At 36.0% G+C, this 15,221-nt stretch overlaps 1 protein-coding gene across 3 annotated transcripts in view; it reads left to right on the top strand.

Moving 5' to 3' along the window:
- The first annotated feature begins 1,214 nt into the window (after window positions 1–1,214).
- The window catches only part of LOC131074369 (uncharacterized), a 133,821-nt gene continuing 119,814 nt past the window's right edge, over window positions 1,215–15,221 (top strand). Inside the window, exons 1-4 of one of the 3 annotated variants that reach the window (XM_058010972.2) lie at window positions 1,215–1,448; window positions 1,633–2,308; window positions 5,262–5,368; window positions 5,486–5,605. In XM_058010972.2, the coding sequence (XP_057866955.2) occupies window positions 1,741–2,308; window positions 5,262–5,368; window positions 5,486–5,605 (795 nt within the window). In that variant the 5' untranslated portion in view covers window positions 1,215–1,448; window positions 1,633–1,740. Of the gene's footprint in view, window positions 1,449–1,616; window positions 2,309–5,261; window positions 5,369–5,485; window positions 5,606–15,221 lie in introns of all 3 variants that reach the window. The other 2 variants (XM_058010973.2, XM_058010974.2) reach the window with 2 other exon arrangements.

Raw genomic sequence — 15,221 nt, 5'->3', positions numbered from 1 at the left:
CTTCTCCAACGCCCGCACCTGACCTTGGGCACTATTTTGGTAGTGTGAAGGAAAGATGGGGGCGAAGGCTCTTTAGCGCCCATGCTCTCTCTTGGGCACTAAGATCACCTAGTGTTGGAAAATTTGCCCCATGGTGTCATTTTGGCACCTACTTCTCTTTAGCATGATTTCACTAGCTTAGGAATTCTTGCTTCGATTTTCATCCAAACTTAGCCATTTTTGCCCACTTACAGATTATGATGCCATATTAGGAATTGAAGTGGATTTTCTTGCCTTAGGAAATTTTTTGATGCTTTCCACTTCTGGAATGGGAATCCACACAACCCTTTTTTGATCAATTAGCCTTCTTTTTCGACTTTTCGGATTTAGAAATATTTAGGAATGCTCAATCTTTAGTGTCGGCCTACGAAGAACCTGCCGAAAACAAACTTTCCCAAAATAGTAAGCATTTCAAAATGTTAGGATCAAGGCAAAACAAGAGATAGAGACACTTACTAAAAATAAAAAAATTGCTAAAAATAAGAAGTTTGATTTTCAGTGAAATGAAGATAATCCAGGAGGAAGAGAAATCCCTAAAAAATAGGAACTTTCTAAAAATAGAAAGTTGCTCAGAATTCACTCAAATTTCATTGGTAGGTTTCTTGGAGGGCTTAGATTTCAATACAACGCTAAATTTTTCAAAAACCCTAAAGGAAAGACCTCAAATCCAAGTATGAAGGGTAAAACCCTAAAATAGACAAAACAGACTCTAGACTTGGCCAAAATTACTCAAACGACTTGCAAACTTGATCAAATTGACCCCCAAACACTTCCAAATCGAGGAGATTAATGAGAATGTCGGGGAAAGACCCAACAAACCAAAGCCAAAAGACCAAGAAGACCTAAAAAGTAAGAGGTCCCCATTTACAATGGAGCGATGTGTGAAAACGCCACAACATATCTCTTTTTCTAATAGACTTTGATGAATCAATATTTGAATTACAAGCTATACCTCCTATAACAATCTATTGTATGAATTTTACAACTCTTTATTTGACCATGATACCACCGACACCTCTTTTATATTTTCTATGTTTTATATTATTATTAATATATAATATGCTTAACACCTCACTTAGAAAAAATAAAGAGAGAAAAAAAGCACACGATACCACAAAAATTTATCCATATAAGGCTTAAATAAAAGTTTCCTATTTGTTTGTTCGTTTCTAGTGAAAACGACTTATGAAAGTTGAGACCCTCTACAGACGGATTAGAAAGCTTCCCCGTCCTTCAGACAAAAGGCGTAGGCTAGCCGCTAAACCCTTCTAAAACCCCATTATAAGGTAGGGCTGAAGCAGGGCCTCCAATACTAAATAAAAGACCCACATAATAAAGCCGTGAATATTCTCCAGCGAAAAAAAACTAAGCTTAGGCAAGCAGAAATGGAGCCGCTTCGCTCTAGAGAGGTAACTTATCAAACTATGCTGTTTCCTTTACAACTGAAACTTTTGATGGCTTCTACAATTGCTTTTCAAATTTCCAAACTTGGGAATTGAGCATGGACTTGTTTATACTTTTGCTGAGTGTGTTTCTGTTACCTAATTGTGACTGTTTTTGAATCCTTACTATCGAAGGATGTTTATTTTGCAGGATAGCTGTATGAGAGCTCCTTATTGTTAATTAATGTTTTCAAGTGATGAGAAATGTGTAGTAAGTTGGTATTTACTGCTTTGATCTTATCCGGAGGAAAATATTAAAATGGCCAGGATATCAGGATTCCGGTTGACACAACAGCAAAATGATGAGAGGAAACTGGTTGATGAAGGTCGGAATACAAAAAGTAAAGCTCTATTTAATGAAAATCAAAGGAAAAATGCTAAAGTGGTTCATAATGGTAAATCTAGCATAGTAAGTCATGATACTGGGAGAACACAGAGAAGCATTAGGGTTGTAAAACTAGGTGGAGATGGGAAGAAGCTGGATAAGACAGGAGCAGTAAAGGACCATAAAGAAAAGAGAAATGTGAAAAGCAAGAATCAAGAAAGTGACATGCGAAAAATTGTTAAGGGAAAATCTACTTTAGTAAATCCTAATACTGGGAGAGCACAGGGAAACTTTAAGATCACTAAACTAAACACAGATGGGAAGAAGTTGGATAAGATAGAAGAAATAAAAGACTACACAAAATTGCAATTCAAGAATCAAGAAAGTGACATGCCCCTGGTACTAGAAAATAAAAAGAGGATCAGGAGGAGGTGCATGAAACCAGATCCACATGACATTACAAACAAGCGGCTTGATGACGATAGTCCCAAGCTTGAACAGGGTATGTCTAAAAGCAATCTGCTTCTTAGGTATTACAAATTAATTGGTAATTTGTGACTACAATTCTATTATGGTTCCATTTTTAGTTACAAGACAACCACAGACGAGAGCTTATAAGCTATGTGCATTCTTTTAATGTGCAACCGTAAATGATTAATGTTGGGGTTTGTTAACATGCATAAAATGACTGGATTTTCCAAGTTTAACTTCAAAATATGTATATTTAACTTAACCTTTGAGTCCAAGGTCATTTTCTTAGTAAATTATTTGGGTTTAGGAAGTGATATTCCTGTCAGTAACGGCATAAAATTTAAAGAGAAGGGACATCTTTGCAGTGCCAAATGTAATTTGCAGGGGCATTGATGACATCTTTGAAACATTTCAAGAGGTCTTAGGTGTGGGACACAAACAGTGAGAGTACCTTATGTTTCTGGCTCCAAACTATGAATCAATAATTTTTTTTCAAGCTTCCTTTTCCATTTTGGGTTGTGTTTTTTTCACAAAAAACATAAAAATCATAAATATATACATATTTGCAGCTTAAAAATATGAATTTAGTTTAGAATACCACATAGCATAATATAATATAAAAAACATTACCTTAATGGCAGTTAGTCAAATATGAATGTCATGATAGATATTCATTGTCTAGTATTAAAAATAATATTCAAAAAATGATACCATGAAAAAAAAATTATGGATCCATTATATCTAACAAACATGATTAAAAAGTGTTCCATTTTCATTTCATTTAATTATGTACAACAATTAAAAAGGAACACGCTAAAGAGGTAGTCATGGAAAAGTTGTACAGTGAATTGTTCAATTAATAATTGATGTCTCTGTAATTCTATACAGACTTAAAAAAATGGAAAACAAAGTTGTTTAGAGGAGTCTTACAAATCTTGCAAAGCAATAAAGAATGTGTAATGGAGCATGCCATCACCAAACACACATTGACATGCACTCTCTGACAACTTGTCAGATTACCTTCATCTTTTTGAAACTGTTGAGCACATAGTCGGGTGCCTTCAAAATTCAGTGGAGGTATCATGCCCATTAAGTTGTATTTCTGTCCCAATGACAGTGTCGACACCCATGCCTTCCACAACAAAAGGCCTTACAACACTTGACAGAGCCGACACAAATACATTCTTACCAAAGCAAGAGAAAACTTTCTAAACAGGGGCATTAACGTCTTCCACAAAAAACTTGTGCAGAACAACCCTTGCCACCTGTTCAATAACTGAATTTTTGATGCCCTACATGGAGATAAAAACCATGAGCTTCATCTCAAAGGTAGCTGGAACACAGTTGTATAAAAACTGTTGCCTGGAAAGAGTAACCCTGGAGGATTTAAAATTTTAAAGAGCCACGACCTGAGTATTACAAGTTTTGACATAAGTTGAAGCTTGGAAAAGGGAGAGATCTTTCAATGCTTTCTGTAAACAATCAAATTGGTGAGCAAGAATGATATTATCAACGATAAAGCAAGTTTAGCAATCAGAACATACTGTCATATACAACAATCAGCATGGGTGTGATGACAGATAAATTTTTCATTCCCATTTATGTAAATTCCTGAAAAAATTGATTAAAGAGCGCACCCCTACTTGGTTCTAAAGGCATCCTTTTAATGGTTAGAGTCAGAGAGACCTTGGATAGTTTGCATTTGGCCAACAACCATCTCATAGGGACTTACAATGGCAATAATGAAGAACAAAAAACATGAACATTGCATTTCTTAAAAAAATGATGTCTTGGAACAGATTTAAATGACTTCACTAAGTCCTCAAAGCAGGAAAACACTTTAGACAATTGTTGAAGAGTCTCTTCCGTAACATCCCAGGGTGTAAAAATATGATAAATATTATGAAAACGTCTTGTGATTCCTGCCTTCTCTTTTGGTTGGTGTTTACCTTCTTCTGAATACTCTGAAAATGTTATGCTCAGTACTGTGGGATGTTTTGCAACTGTATTCCCAACCAATAGTGGTGCACTTATTTGGACTTTGAATAAATCTCTGATATGTGAATGGGCTGGATGGTGTGTTGTGACCAAGAGGGTGGAAGCTCTGGCCATACAACCTTATTAAATAACTCTATTTTAGGGAAAGTGATTCAATTCATATGAGATAATTCTGTAGAATCTATATGGGTCAAGCTACCTATGTTTAATGAAATCCTTTGAAGATGGGGCCCATCGATAAGCTATTCCATAGGAAGGTATATCAAACAAGACTTTTCAGGCTCAATAAAGGAGGATTGATTCACTTAGTAATTGTTGGATCAGAAATGGTTCATCTTCAAACCAAAGTAAATATAGAGATTCCTCAAGACAGGTGGATGGATGCAAATTTAGTGATAGATTTAATAATAACACCAATTTTCATAGAAAATAATGATTTCATCAGACCATTTTACACTTATCTTCTTCTCAAATTTCATGAAGCGCAAATTTGGTTTGCTCCAACCAGTATATCCACACATTTGTTTCCAAAGTAATGATGAGCCACAGCATCTGGATGCCTGTTCTATGCCAGTGAAGTGCTGAGGCCTCTTTAGTATAAAATGTGTGAAGTTTGAAACTAACTATGAACACCACTATGAATTTTTAAAGAACAAGTGTCTATTATTAGAAGAGTATGCTGAAACCTTTTTCTTTAGTCTTTGCAATTTTCCATACTCTCTACATCGATTTGAAGAAAAGAGATTTGTGATTGAACTTTGAATGGACAATAAAGTAAACCAAAAATAGAGATGCCTTTTCTCATAATTTTATTTTTTTGAAAAATAGAAGCAATATAATTCCAAAATAGAGCTTTCCATGATTGTTATTTTAAAAATAAATTAAGGTTTAAATTGAATTTTTATGTGTAGTAGGCACAATTGCTTTATGCCATGTCTAGTGACAATCTTTGGAGGAACTAATAGGCATTTTTTGTGTTTATCTAGCAGTACCTGCAAAGAAAGAGAAAGAAGAAGAGATTCAAGTTTCAAAGAATGCTCAGTTTCGTGCAATAAAGCCTAGTCCTGACATAATTTCATACATCAGCAACTATGTATGTTTTGGCTTGTCATCAGTATTTGTTCTTATTTGTTTTCAATTTTATGTGCAACATAATTGTGTCTTTGGTTGTATTTAGTGTGATGATAATCTCTTTTTGTTATCTTTGTAGCTTGTTGGTCGGAGGCGTTTAAAAGAATTGAGGAATGCTGGTTACAATATTGACATTTCTGCTCCGCTTGATAATGTTCCTCATTCAACGAGTAGAGAGCGGGAGCGAATTGAGGAAAATGTATGTTTCTCTTCTTGAATTCTTCCATATGCACGTATAATCTCTGGATTTCAAATGCTTACACACTCTCACATTTGCTTATATAGAGATGGAATTAGAGGAATAATGCAAACCGATGAGTGGTCAATATTGGGAAAAATAGATTAAGGTGATTTTTGAAAGCTCTGGTCTTCATCATGTCATTCCCCAGCCCATGTTGAATGTGATAAAGGAAATAGCTTGAAATGTGGCTGAGATTGTTGGATATTGTTCAGTTAGTATAACCATCAGATATTGTTCTAGAATTTATATGCTTTACATACATGTTCCAAAGGGACACAAGATTGGCCCTTGTTCATCTTATATATAACATGACCAGTAATTTAGGAAAAACAAATTACAAAGTCGAAAACTCTTATGTGAAGGAATATGTCATGACCCCGCCAATCTGAAAGGAGTTGCAGCTTTACAAATACAAATTGCAGACCTCATAAATGAGCCCAGGCAAGGTAATTGCTAGCAAAGGGCCAACTCAGAATAAAGATAGTAAAATTTAATTGGTCGATTGAAGGAATAAGGCCGACCTAGAATTATAGAGGTTAAAAGATATTAATTACAATAGTAAAATAATTAATGGGCCGCCAAGGAGTATTACATCTGTTTTCTTTGAAAAGTCATATCCCTTCCAAGTGAAAGGGTGTAAACCTCACCTTCCCATGAATATTGTGATGTCCCCATCCTAGTCAGGGCTTGAGAGTTGATGAGTTAGCTTATTTCCTGGACCCTCGTAGGCTAATAGGGTATGGACAGAGGGTCATGGAGACAGTGGATGGAGGATGGTGTTCTTCAGTTCAGTGTTGGGTTCAGTTTAGGCTTCGTTTGAGCAGTTTCTGACTCCATTTGAGGGATTTTCTATTTATAGATGGGAAGTTGGCTATTTTTAGAAGGAACTTTGGAACCTCGGGGTTCCGGAGTTTTGGGAAACTAGAGAGAAAAGGAAGCAAAGGAAGGAACTTCAGAACCTCGGGGTTCTGGAGTTCCGGGGAAGAGAAAAAAGGCTAAGGAAGGAACTTCCTCCAGACAGGACAACACTTCACACTTCATAATTCCATTGCTTTTCTCTTTGATCAACTGGGGCAGCGCTTGTCCATGGAACATATCTCTAATCGGTTTTCACCGATGGACCAAGGGTGTTATAAAATGACAACAGTTACTTTTGTCAAATTTGTCCTAGTCTTTGGCCGCCATTGTGGGCCAAGTATACGTACCAAGAACAATCTGATCGAGACACTAGTACTCAAAAATTGAGAGCATCCTCTGCTTCCAGGTATTGTAGTTCCCATGTTGAACTGTTGATTGCCCTCCAACATGATGTTGGTCAATGACGCCATCCCTCCCGTTTTCTTATGCACAAAAAACAAATCAAACACAAGCTTCAAAAGAGTCTGATTTTTCTATTAAAAATCAAGCAAAAGCCTTCAACAATAGCTGGCACAAATTTCGAAAAATCTGATTTTCAAGTCAAAATGAGTCAAACTAGTTTGGCATGAATCCCAAGACAAAACTGCTTAGAATACAAAACTTATATTTTTTTTGAGGAAAAACAGTAAAACCCTTTTACAAAAAAATTACAGTTTTTGGGAGAAAACTGCACAAAACCCAGATTGCGAAACAAATCCTTATCGCGGAAGGAATAGCACTGATGGTAGACATCCAAGGTTGGGGTGAAAACCTTGGGTCAAAAAACACAACCACCCTCGATTGTGAGAAAAATCAGAAAACCCTAGCAGTGCAACTTAGAAAAGTCTTTTGATTTTGCAAAAACGTGGCCGAAAAAACAATGCCCAGATCGTGCTAGAAGTTGTCCCAAAATCTTAGAGAGTTGATAAGAGCATGAAAAACTAGAGACCCGTCAAATAGAAAAAACCACAACTAGGGGCACAAAAGGAAACAGTCACAATCTTTGAGAAACCCTTATCACGTGGAAAATGATTAGAAACTCTCGTCGTAGGCACACGATATGTAGGAGAAAAAATCCACCAAAAAAAATACCGCGTGATTTTCGATGACTTGGCCTGCAAAAATCTTCTGCAATTTTTCGAGATCACAAACCTTCACGAAAACTCACATCTTGTGATTCCATTGTGGAAAACAATAGGCACACATGACCTTGCAGAGAGAGTCTCGACGAAATAAAAAACCGCCATGAAGTTCAAAAATTCAACCCATGAAAACTCCTGAGAAAATCACGATTTCCCACGAATAGGCTCGCAAAACTTCTACAAACCCTTGAAAAACAGAGGAGAAAACCCCTTAGAGACCACCAACAATTTTTTCATAAAAAAATGATGGAAAAAATTCCGGGTAGTAGCCCGAATTTTTTAAAAATTAGCCAAAGGATCGTTTTTCTTTGATACGATGAAATGATATTTCATCATAGATTAATTGAGTGATTACAAATGGAGACGTAGTCTCCTTATACCGAGAAATAAAATAGAAACATTCTAAAAGAACTAAAACAACTAACTGAGAAATTAAAAGCTACCTAATAGACTAAATATTCCTAAATGACCATTAATATAGCATCAATTACTTTATTATTCTGATCGTCAACATCACTAGCCCAATCCGAGTTAGTGAAGCCCACAATTTGAGTGGCTCTTGATGTGTAGTGAATGTCAAATTGGGTAGTGCCCGAAATGTACCGCAAGATACATTTGGCTGCCTTCCAATGACTGTCATGAGGATCTTGAGAGAAATAGGAGACAAGACCAACTGTGAAGGAAATATCAAGATGACTATGTGTCAAGTACAATAAGCTGCCAACCAATTGCTGATACAAAGTAGCATCAATTGACAGAGTGGAGCAATTGGTAGACAACATAAGATTGAATTGGAGTAGGGGTTGGCTTGCAATCAGCCATCTCAAATCTTTGAAGCAAATCAAGAGCATACTTTTGTTGAAAGATAAAAGTACGTACAAAAGACTGATATCAGAACTTGAAGACCAAGGAAGTAATGCATCAGACCAAGCTTGATCATATCAAAACACTCCATCAAAGCTCTTTGAGTACCACAATCATGGTAGGGGAACTCCCTGTGAGAATCAAATTATTCACATAAAGAACAAGAATGCGAAGATGCCCTCCATGCGTCTGAATATAAACTGTAGGATTGGAGTGAAATCTAGTGATTTTAAAAAAAAGCAAAAAACTATCCATCTACTCATACCAAGCCCTAGGGGCTTATTTGAGACCATACAATGAACACCAAAGCCCACAAACAAGTGAAGGGTCTTGCACAAAGCTAGGTGGCTGCTCTATATAGATCTCCTCCTACAGATTACCATGTAGGAAAGCACTCTTCACGTTCATCTGATACACTAACCAAACTCGAGGTGCAACAATAGAAAGTACAAGTTAAATGGAATCCATCTTGGCCACAGGAGCAAAGGTCTCAGAATGGTCAATGCCCTCAACTTGAGAAAACCCCTTGGCAAGAAGACAAGCCTTTTACTCGTCAATAGAACCATCACCTGCAAACTTGGTACAATACATCCACTTACATTGAACCGACGATCCCAAGTATTATTCTTCATCAAAGAATACTCCTCAGCCATAGCACTATCCCACTTGGAAACACTGGAAGCATATGAAAACGTCTGAGGATCAATAGAAATCGCATGACTCGAAAGACTGATACTTGAAGTTTGGGAATGAGTGCATTGAGTAGCTGTGGTATTAGCAGCAAGAGAACCAACCTCCTCAAGAAGTGTACGAGCCCAAAGAGGCTGAGTGGTCAACATGAACATGACAAACACCATTTTGCCCCATATCATAAATGACTTCTTCTCTAAAAGGCTTGATTGCAGATTAGGTAATAAATGTAAAGTGCCACATAATTATTCTCCACTGACTCAAGTGTCCAATGCTGTATGACAGAGGGTGAAGCAGCAGTTGTATTTTGAGCCTCTTGACAACATTTGGAAATATTATATTCTTCAGGCTATTTAAATCCATATTAAAATGCAAATGGTGTCTTTGATCCACATTAGAGAGTGGAAAAGATGTTCCTTCTTCTTCAGAAGTTTGAAATGTGCATTGAGATTTGCATCCATAAACTACATATCCCTGTTTTGGGAGGTTGTTATAGGTATTTGCATTGGGTCCACTGATGTTTTTGAAATGACATTGTTTTTCCAAGTGATTTACCTTCTTGTGGATGTTGCACCATTTAGAAGGGTTGGCCTGCTGCTTTCTTTCAAGTGATCTTTTTCTATTGCAGCTTTGCGAGCTGTTAGAGATTTGCACTGAGGAATTCTGCTCTGGTGCTTACGGATAAAGTAAGAGCCAATTTTATTTTCTTGAATGCAGATGTTAATAGATCGTCATCGTACAGCTGATAACTGTGATCAATCATCCGATTCCTATTTCTTGTATGGTCTTGCAGGTGATGAAAGTAGCAAACACTCAACAGTTCCAACTTATCCACATTCCAATTATGACTAGGGGCAGGTGGTTACAAATATTATATTCTCTTGATTGCATTTGAAATGTGTCTAACATGTGGTAATGGGAAATATTACTTGTTAGAATTTTGCAACTTTATTTGAAGACTACTATAAATAATTTTATACATAACTAACTTAACCAATGAAAGTTTCAAAGTACATAAGAACCAATCCGCTATTTTTTATTCTATGCTAGTTCCTGGAGTTCACATTCATTAAGAGTCTACTTTCTTGATCCATGTCAAATAGACCACTGAGGCATCATTCAAATTATCATGGGCAGCTATACTGTATCAGTTGTGCTTGCTTTGCAATAATCATCTCAAATAATGGAAAAGACATACTCCAATTATTTGTTCCACCTTCTCTCTTGTTATGTTATATGACTGATTTTTGGAATTTTGAAGACAATTGTAATTAATTAATTTCTTCACAAATGGAACCTTTTGTTGTCTATCCCAAATCTTGCAAGAGAATTTATGTATTATTAGCAAGGAGAACAACATACATGCCGAAACACAGCCCCATTATTTATAAATGATTACTATATTAGGCATTGCCAACCTGTACACACATTTTGTTCGCCCTGTTTCTTCTACCGGTCGATGTGCCAATCAATGACACATGTAATAACACCTAGATTTATTTTTTTCACAGTTTCTGTTGCTAAATTTAAAATTTGATTACATCAAGCATCAGAGTATAACTGGAGTTCCTAGACCTTATGATACTTTGATTATGATTTTTGGGTAATTATTACCGATTTTGGCCATTGTTTATCTTGAATGTAAGAAGCATATATTCGATAATGCCTCTGGAAATTTAAATTTTTGATCTCATATTACTTTGTTACAACAGCATGGAAAATTAAATTACCTATCAAGTTGGTGGTTTGCAATAAGTTACTGACATAAATTGTGAAAAAATGGTAAAAATGGGTATGAAGCTGTTTTCAAGATAGATTGATGATTAGAAGGGGAACCCTTATGGAATTTTTTTTTTGTGTTAAAATAAAATAAGTTATATAATCTTTAAGGAATTCCAGTTCTGGAGAATCATCAGCCATGGATGTCAGGAGAGTTCCCCAAATATGTTTATTTCTTCCTCACAGGAATGCTCAACTAGGCCCACTTAATCCGTGCCTTTTTGATGCTGCTCAAAACAAGGTGCACTAGATTAATCTGCTGCAATCAAAACAAATAACCTAGATCAGAAATGACTAGAGCAAAATTAGATGTTGGAATCCTTGAACAAAGTAAATCTAATATTATTATTTCCTTGAACCATTAACAAAAAAATACAGCAGAAAAATGATAGGAAAACATCTCCAGAACTTCCCAGTCTGTAATGTCCCCACTTTGAAATAGAATTTAATGGTAAATAATAATATTAAAATTACAATTCAAAAGAATAAAATAAAAATATAATTAAAACTTAATTAAGTTAATGAATGGCCAAAAGACATGGAATGAAAAGTTGTGTCTCCCTCAAACATGAGATACAAAAGGGAGAAGAGAACCTCATTTGAGAGGGGGATAATCTGGGATTCAGAAGTCCAGATCTGATTGTGAAAGGTTGTGTCCCTTTCAAAGGGCAGAAATAATGAAGAGTTGCACTCTTTCAAATGGTGCTAATGGTGAAAAGGTGCGTCTCTTGCAAAAGGACATACATGATGAAGAGGTGTGACCTCTCCCTCACATTGAGAGATATAAAAGAAATAAATCAAAAGCATCCAGTGACATCACCATCGATCAGATCAGATCAGAACTGCTATTAAGTTACAGGCAGTAACATCCTTGTTCTTGGTGGTATGCATGGGGATGTGCTTAATATGTATGCTTAATATATGAAGTTTGATAATGTCCTTATGCAGAATTTAATAGTAATATTAATATAGACTGCAATATGTATGGCAGTCATACTTAATTTCATATACATTCATAGTACATGACAGACCAATATATTAAACAGTCTAGTCCTTGATCTCCTGCTAATGCCTATGGAGGATGGGAATGATTTGTGCAAAGGGAAAGGCAGTCTGATTCCACACCAATCAGGTGGTCGCAAGATGGGGTAAGGATTTGTGATCCGGAAACCTTGAGGGAGCATGCTTGTAGTTTGGTTTCTCAGCACCCTAGCACCATAATTACCCCTTCCTCCATTAGGGTTAGGTTGTAATGTCCCCTTTCTAGGTGACAGGAGAAGAGTAGTGGGATGGTCTATTATTTGGATCTCGTAGGCTGGTAGTGGTGGATAGAGACTCACACAGGGTATTCAATATCCGGAGTTGGTGTTTCAGGCAGTTTGTGGGCCGTTGGGAGCAGTTCCTTGATTTTAGGGAGATTCCCTACTTTTTAGGAGGTTGTGGCAGTTTCCATATTTGAGGTTCCACGGGACCATACCATGGTTTCAGTTTCAGGAAGATTGGGTGTGTTTCTTAGTTTCTAGGAGCATCCCTAGATTTTAGGGATGGGACTACCAGTTGGCCCATCTTGTCTGGCATCAGTCACAAACAGGTGACAAAGTCAGATTCATGTTTGGTTGGTTATTTTGGGCTATTATTGGATCTATGGAAATATTTTAATATATTTAAATGTTTCCTAAGTTAGCGATTAAATAAATTAAAATAAGGCTATGTATATAGCCATTTCGGAGTAATAAGGGGTTTTTGACTTCATCTGGTTTGATATGCCTATGTGTTATAGCTCGTTGGAAAGGTCTTGAACTTTGCTACATGATTCTCACCTCCCAGAGTCTTTTTGGATGCTTGAAGCTATTTATTCGCAATAAAGTGATATTTTTCTATAGTTTGATGCCATAATTGGGTAAGTGTCACTTTAATTATAAAGCGCAAGCTTTATTATTCTTTAGGGTTCGATTTACAAAGGGAAAGGAGTTATAAGGAGATGAAAACCTAATTGATAGCATCTTTGATGATTTTGAAACTTGTGAATTTGGGAATTGCTTTGGAAGAGTGATTTTGGTCTGGGACGCAAACCCCAGGTCTGAGCTTGCTCGGACGTAGCCCTCAGTAGGAGTTGACAGTGGATTTATCTAGGATTGCACAGAGATTGTCAGAGGTAGAAGACACATCTTCTTGTCCTGAAGATTCAACGTGCATATTGGGGGTTTCAACAAGGCGGCTAGTCTATTTCAGCTGGCACGTGATTTGTAGCAGCTTCCACGCCTCCTTTGCAACCACGCCTTGTTTGTATGTTGGCTTGAAGGGTTGTATTTAGCTTATTTGGTCTTCCTTGTTCGTTGCCAGAAATATTCCTCCATCTGGCATCAATCCAGATTGAGAACAACTCCAAATAAATGTATGGATTCTTGCTGAATACAAAACTAGGTTATTTGCCTGGTATGAGTTGCAGTATTTTCATATTGCTTAAGTGTTCTTACATATGAACATTGTTTACTGTTTTATTTGTTAATGCATTAGTAGCCTCTGCAAGATAAGAATCTTTTAACTCAGTAATCTCCTATATTCTGTTTACTCATTTCATGCTTTATGTTTTGATCACAATCATGATATTAATATTGGATTAGATTGACGACCTGCTTAACTATGTTAAGCGTCAATCTATAATGCTATCGGGCTATTAACCCGATAGCATATTAATGTCGATCCATATCGGCATTAATATGCTATCGGGGTATTAACCCGATAGCATACATTGTTATTGTTTATAATTCATATGCCTTGATACCAATTCATAATTGGGTATGTTTTATCTGTAACAATTAACAATTAACATAACATACCGATCGGATATGATTAAGCACTATTATCATCAGCAATGATACCGATTCATTATCGGGCATGATATAAACGATGTTATGATTAATGATGCCGATTCATTATCGGGCATAGTATAAATGCAGTTATTATTAAAGATACCGATTCATTATCGGGTATGTATGAAGCACCGATTAGTTATGAATCGGCTGTCATTAGCAGGGGTCACGACCAAGTGACATCTTGGTCGGACATGTCTAAAAAGACATGTCCGATCAAGGTGCCACTTGATCGTGGCCACCCTAATACTTATACATCATTCCGATCAAAGGAGATGACATCGAAATCAATAAATGTTCATTCTCCTTACCTGCAGCAAATTTGAAAGATTACAATATTAGTATCATTGACATAATATTAAATTAAAATACAACAGTTTGCATATAACCTGTCCATTAAATTGGAAATTTAGAATACATTTACATTATTTCACAGTTGTTGCTATTTATCAATTACTTTACTTATAACATCAAAACCCAAAAAGAAACAATCCCTTTCTGCAACTTCTCTCTATTCTATTAGATCACCGGAAAATTACAAAAATATAGTATGTTTAATTAAGAATTTACAGCAGCAACAGCAAAAGGATCCATTTGGGATCTTTCATAGGTAGTAACCGGGTTAGACCATTATATAGAGGGTTATGATTTATAATATGAGGGAATAGTACTAATAAGCATAATAACATTTGGTAATGCATTCAATGATGTATGACAATTGTTGATAACATGACAGCTTCCAAGTAGGGGACGTTACATAGTCTCAATCTCTATTTTCATGCCTCCAATCTTATCACCACCTCCCCTCTTTAAAATAAAAAACTTATCCTAAAAATAGCTTGCCAGTCATGTTGGCTATTAGAATATTTAATTGTTTAATTGTTATTTTTAGCTGTGTGTTTATTAATGGTCATTCAGTTATATTTTTAGAGAGTTCTTTATTTGGTTGTTATATTTTCGTGATACAACTGGGAGTTTCTATTTTTAGAGTTAGTTTAACGATTAGTTCCAATTTGGACAATTGCCTTTGTAATTGCCTATAAAAGGTTTGTTATTCGTTCAATAAAGTACGCTGTTTTTTTGGTTTAATGGTATCAGAGCGGGTTGATGGGATTTTTTTTAGTTTGGTAAATTTTTTAATAAAAATTTGTGGAGGTGCTACATGGAATTCTTTCTAGAAATATTTTTCGTTTTTTTATGAAAAAAATTGTTGGTGCAATTTTTCTAAGAATCGTGGTTTTATTGTGAAGCTTTTGCAAATTCACATTTTTTTTTGAACAACGTGGGTTTCATTTTGCGAAAATTCGTGGGCTTGTCTAGAGGGTTAAT

This window comes from Cryptomeria japonica, chromosome 3, assembly GCF_030272615.1.
Source record: "Cryptomeria japonica chromosome 3, Sugi_1.0, whole genome shotgun sequence".
NCBI lineage: Eukaryota > Viridiplantae > Streptophyta > Pinopsida > Cupressales > Cupressaceae > Cryptomeria > Cryptomeria japonica.
Note: the sequence above shows the minus strand (reverse complement) of the source record. Positions and strands in the feature narration are given on the sequence as shown.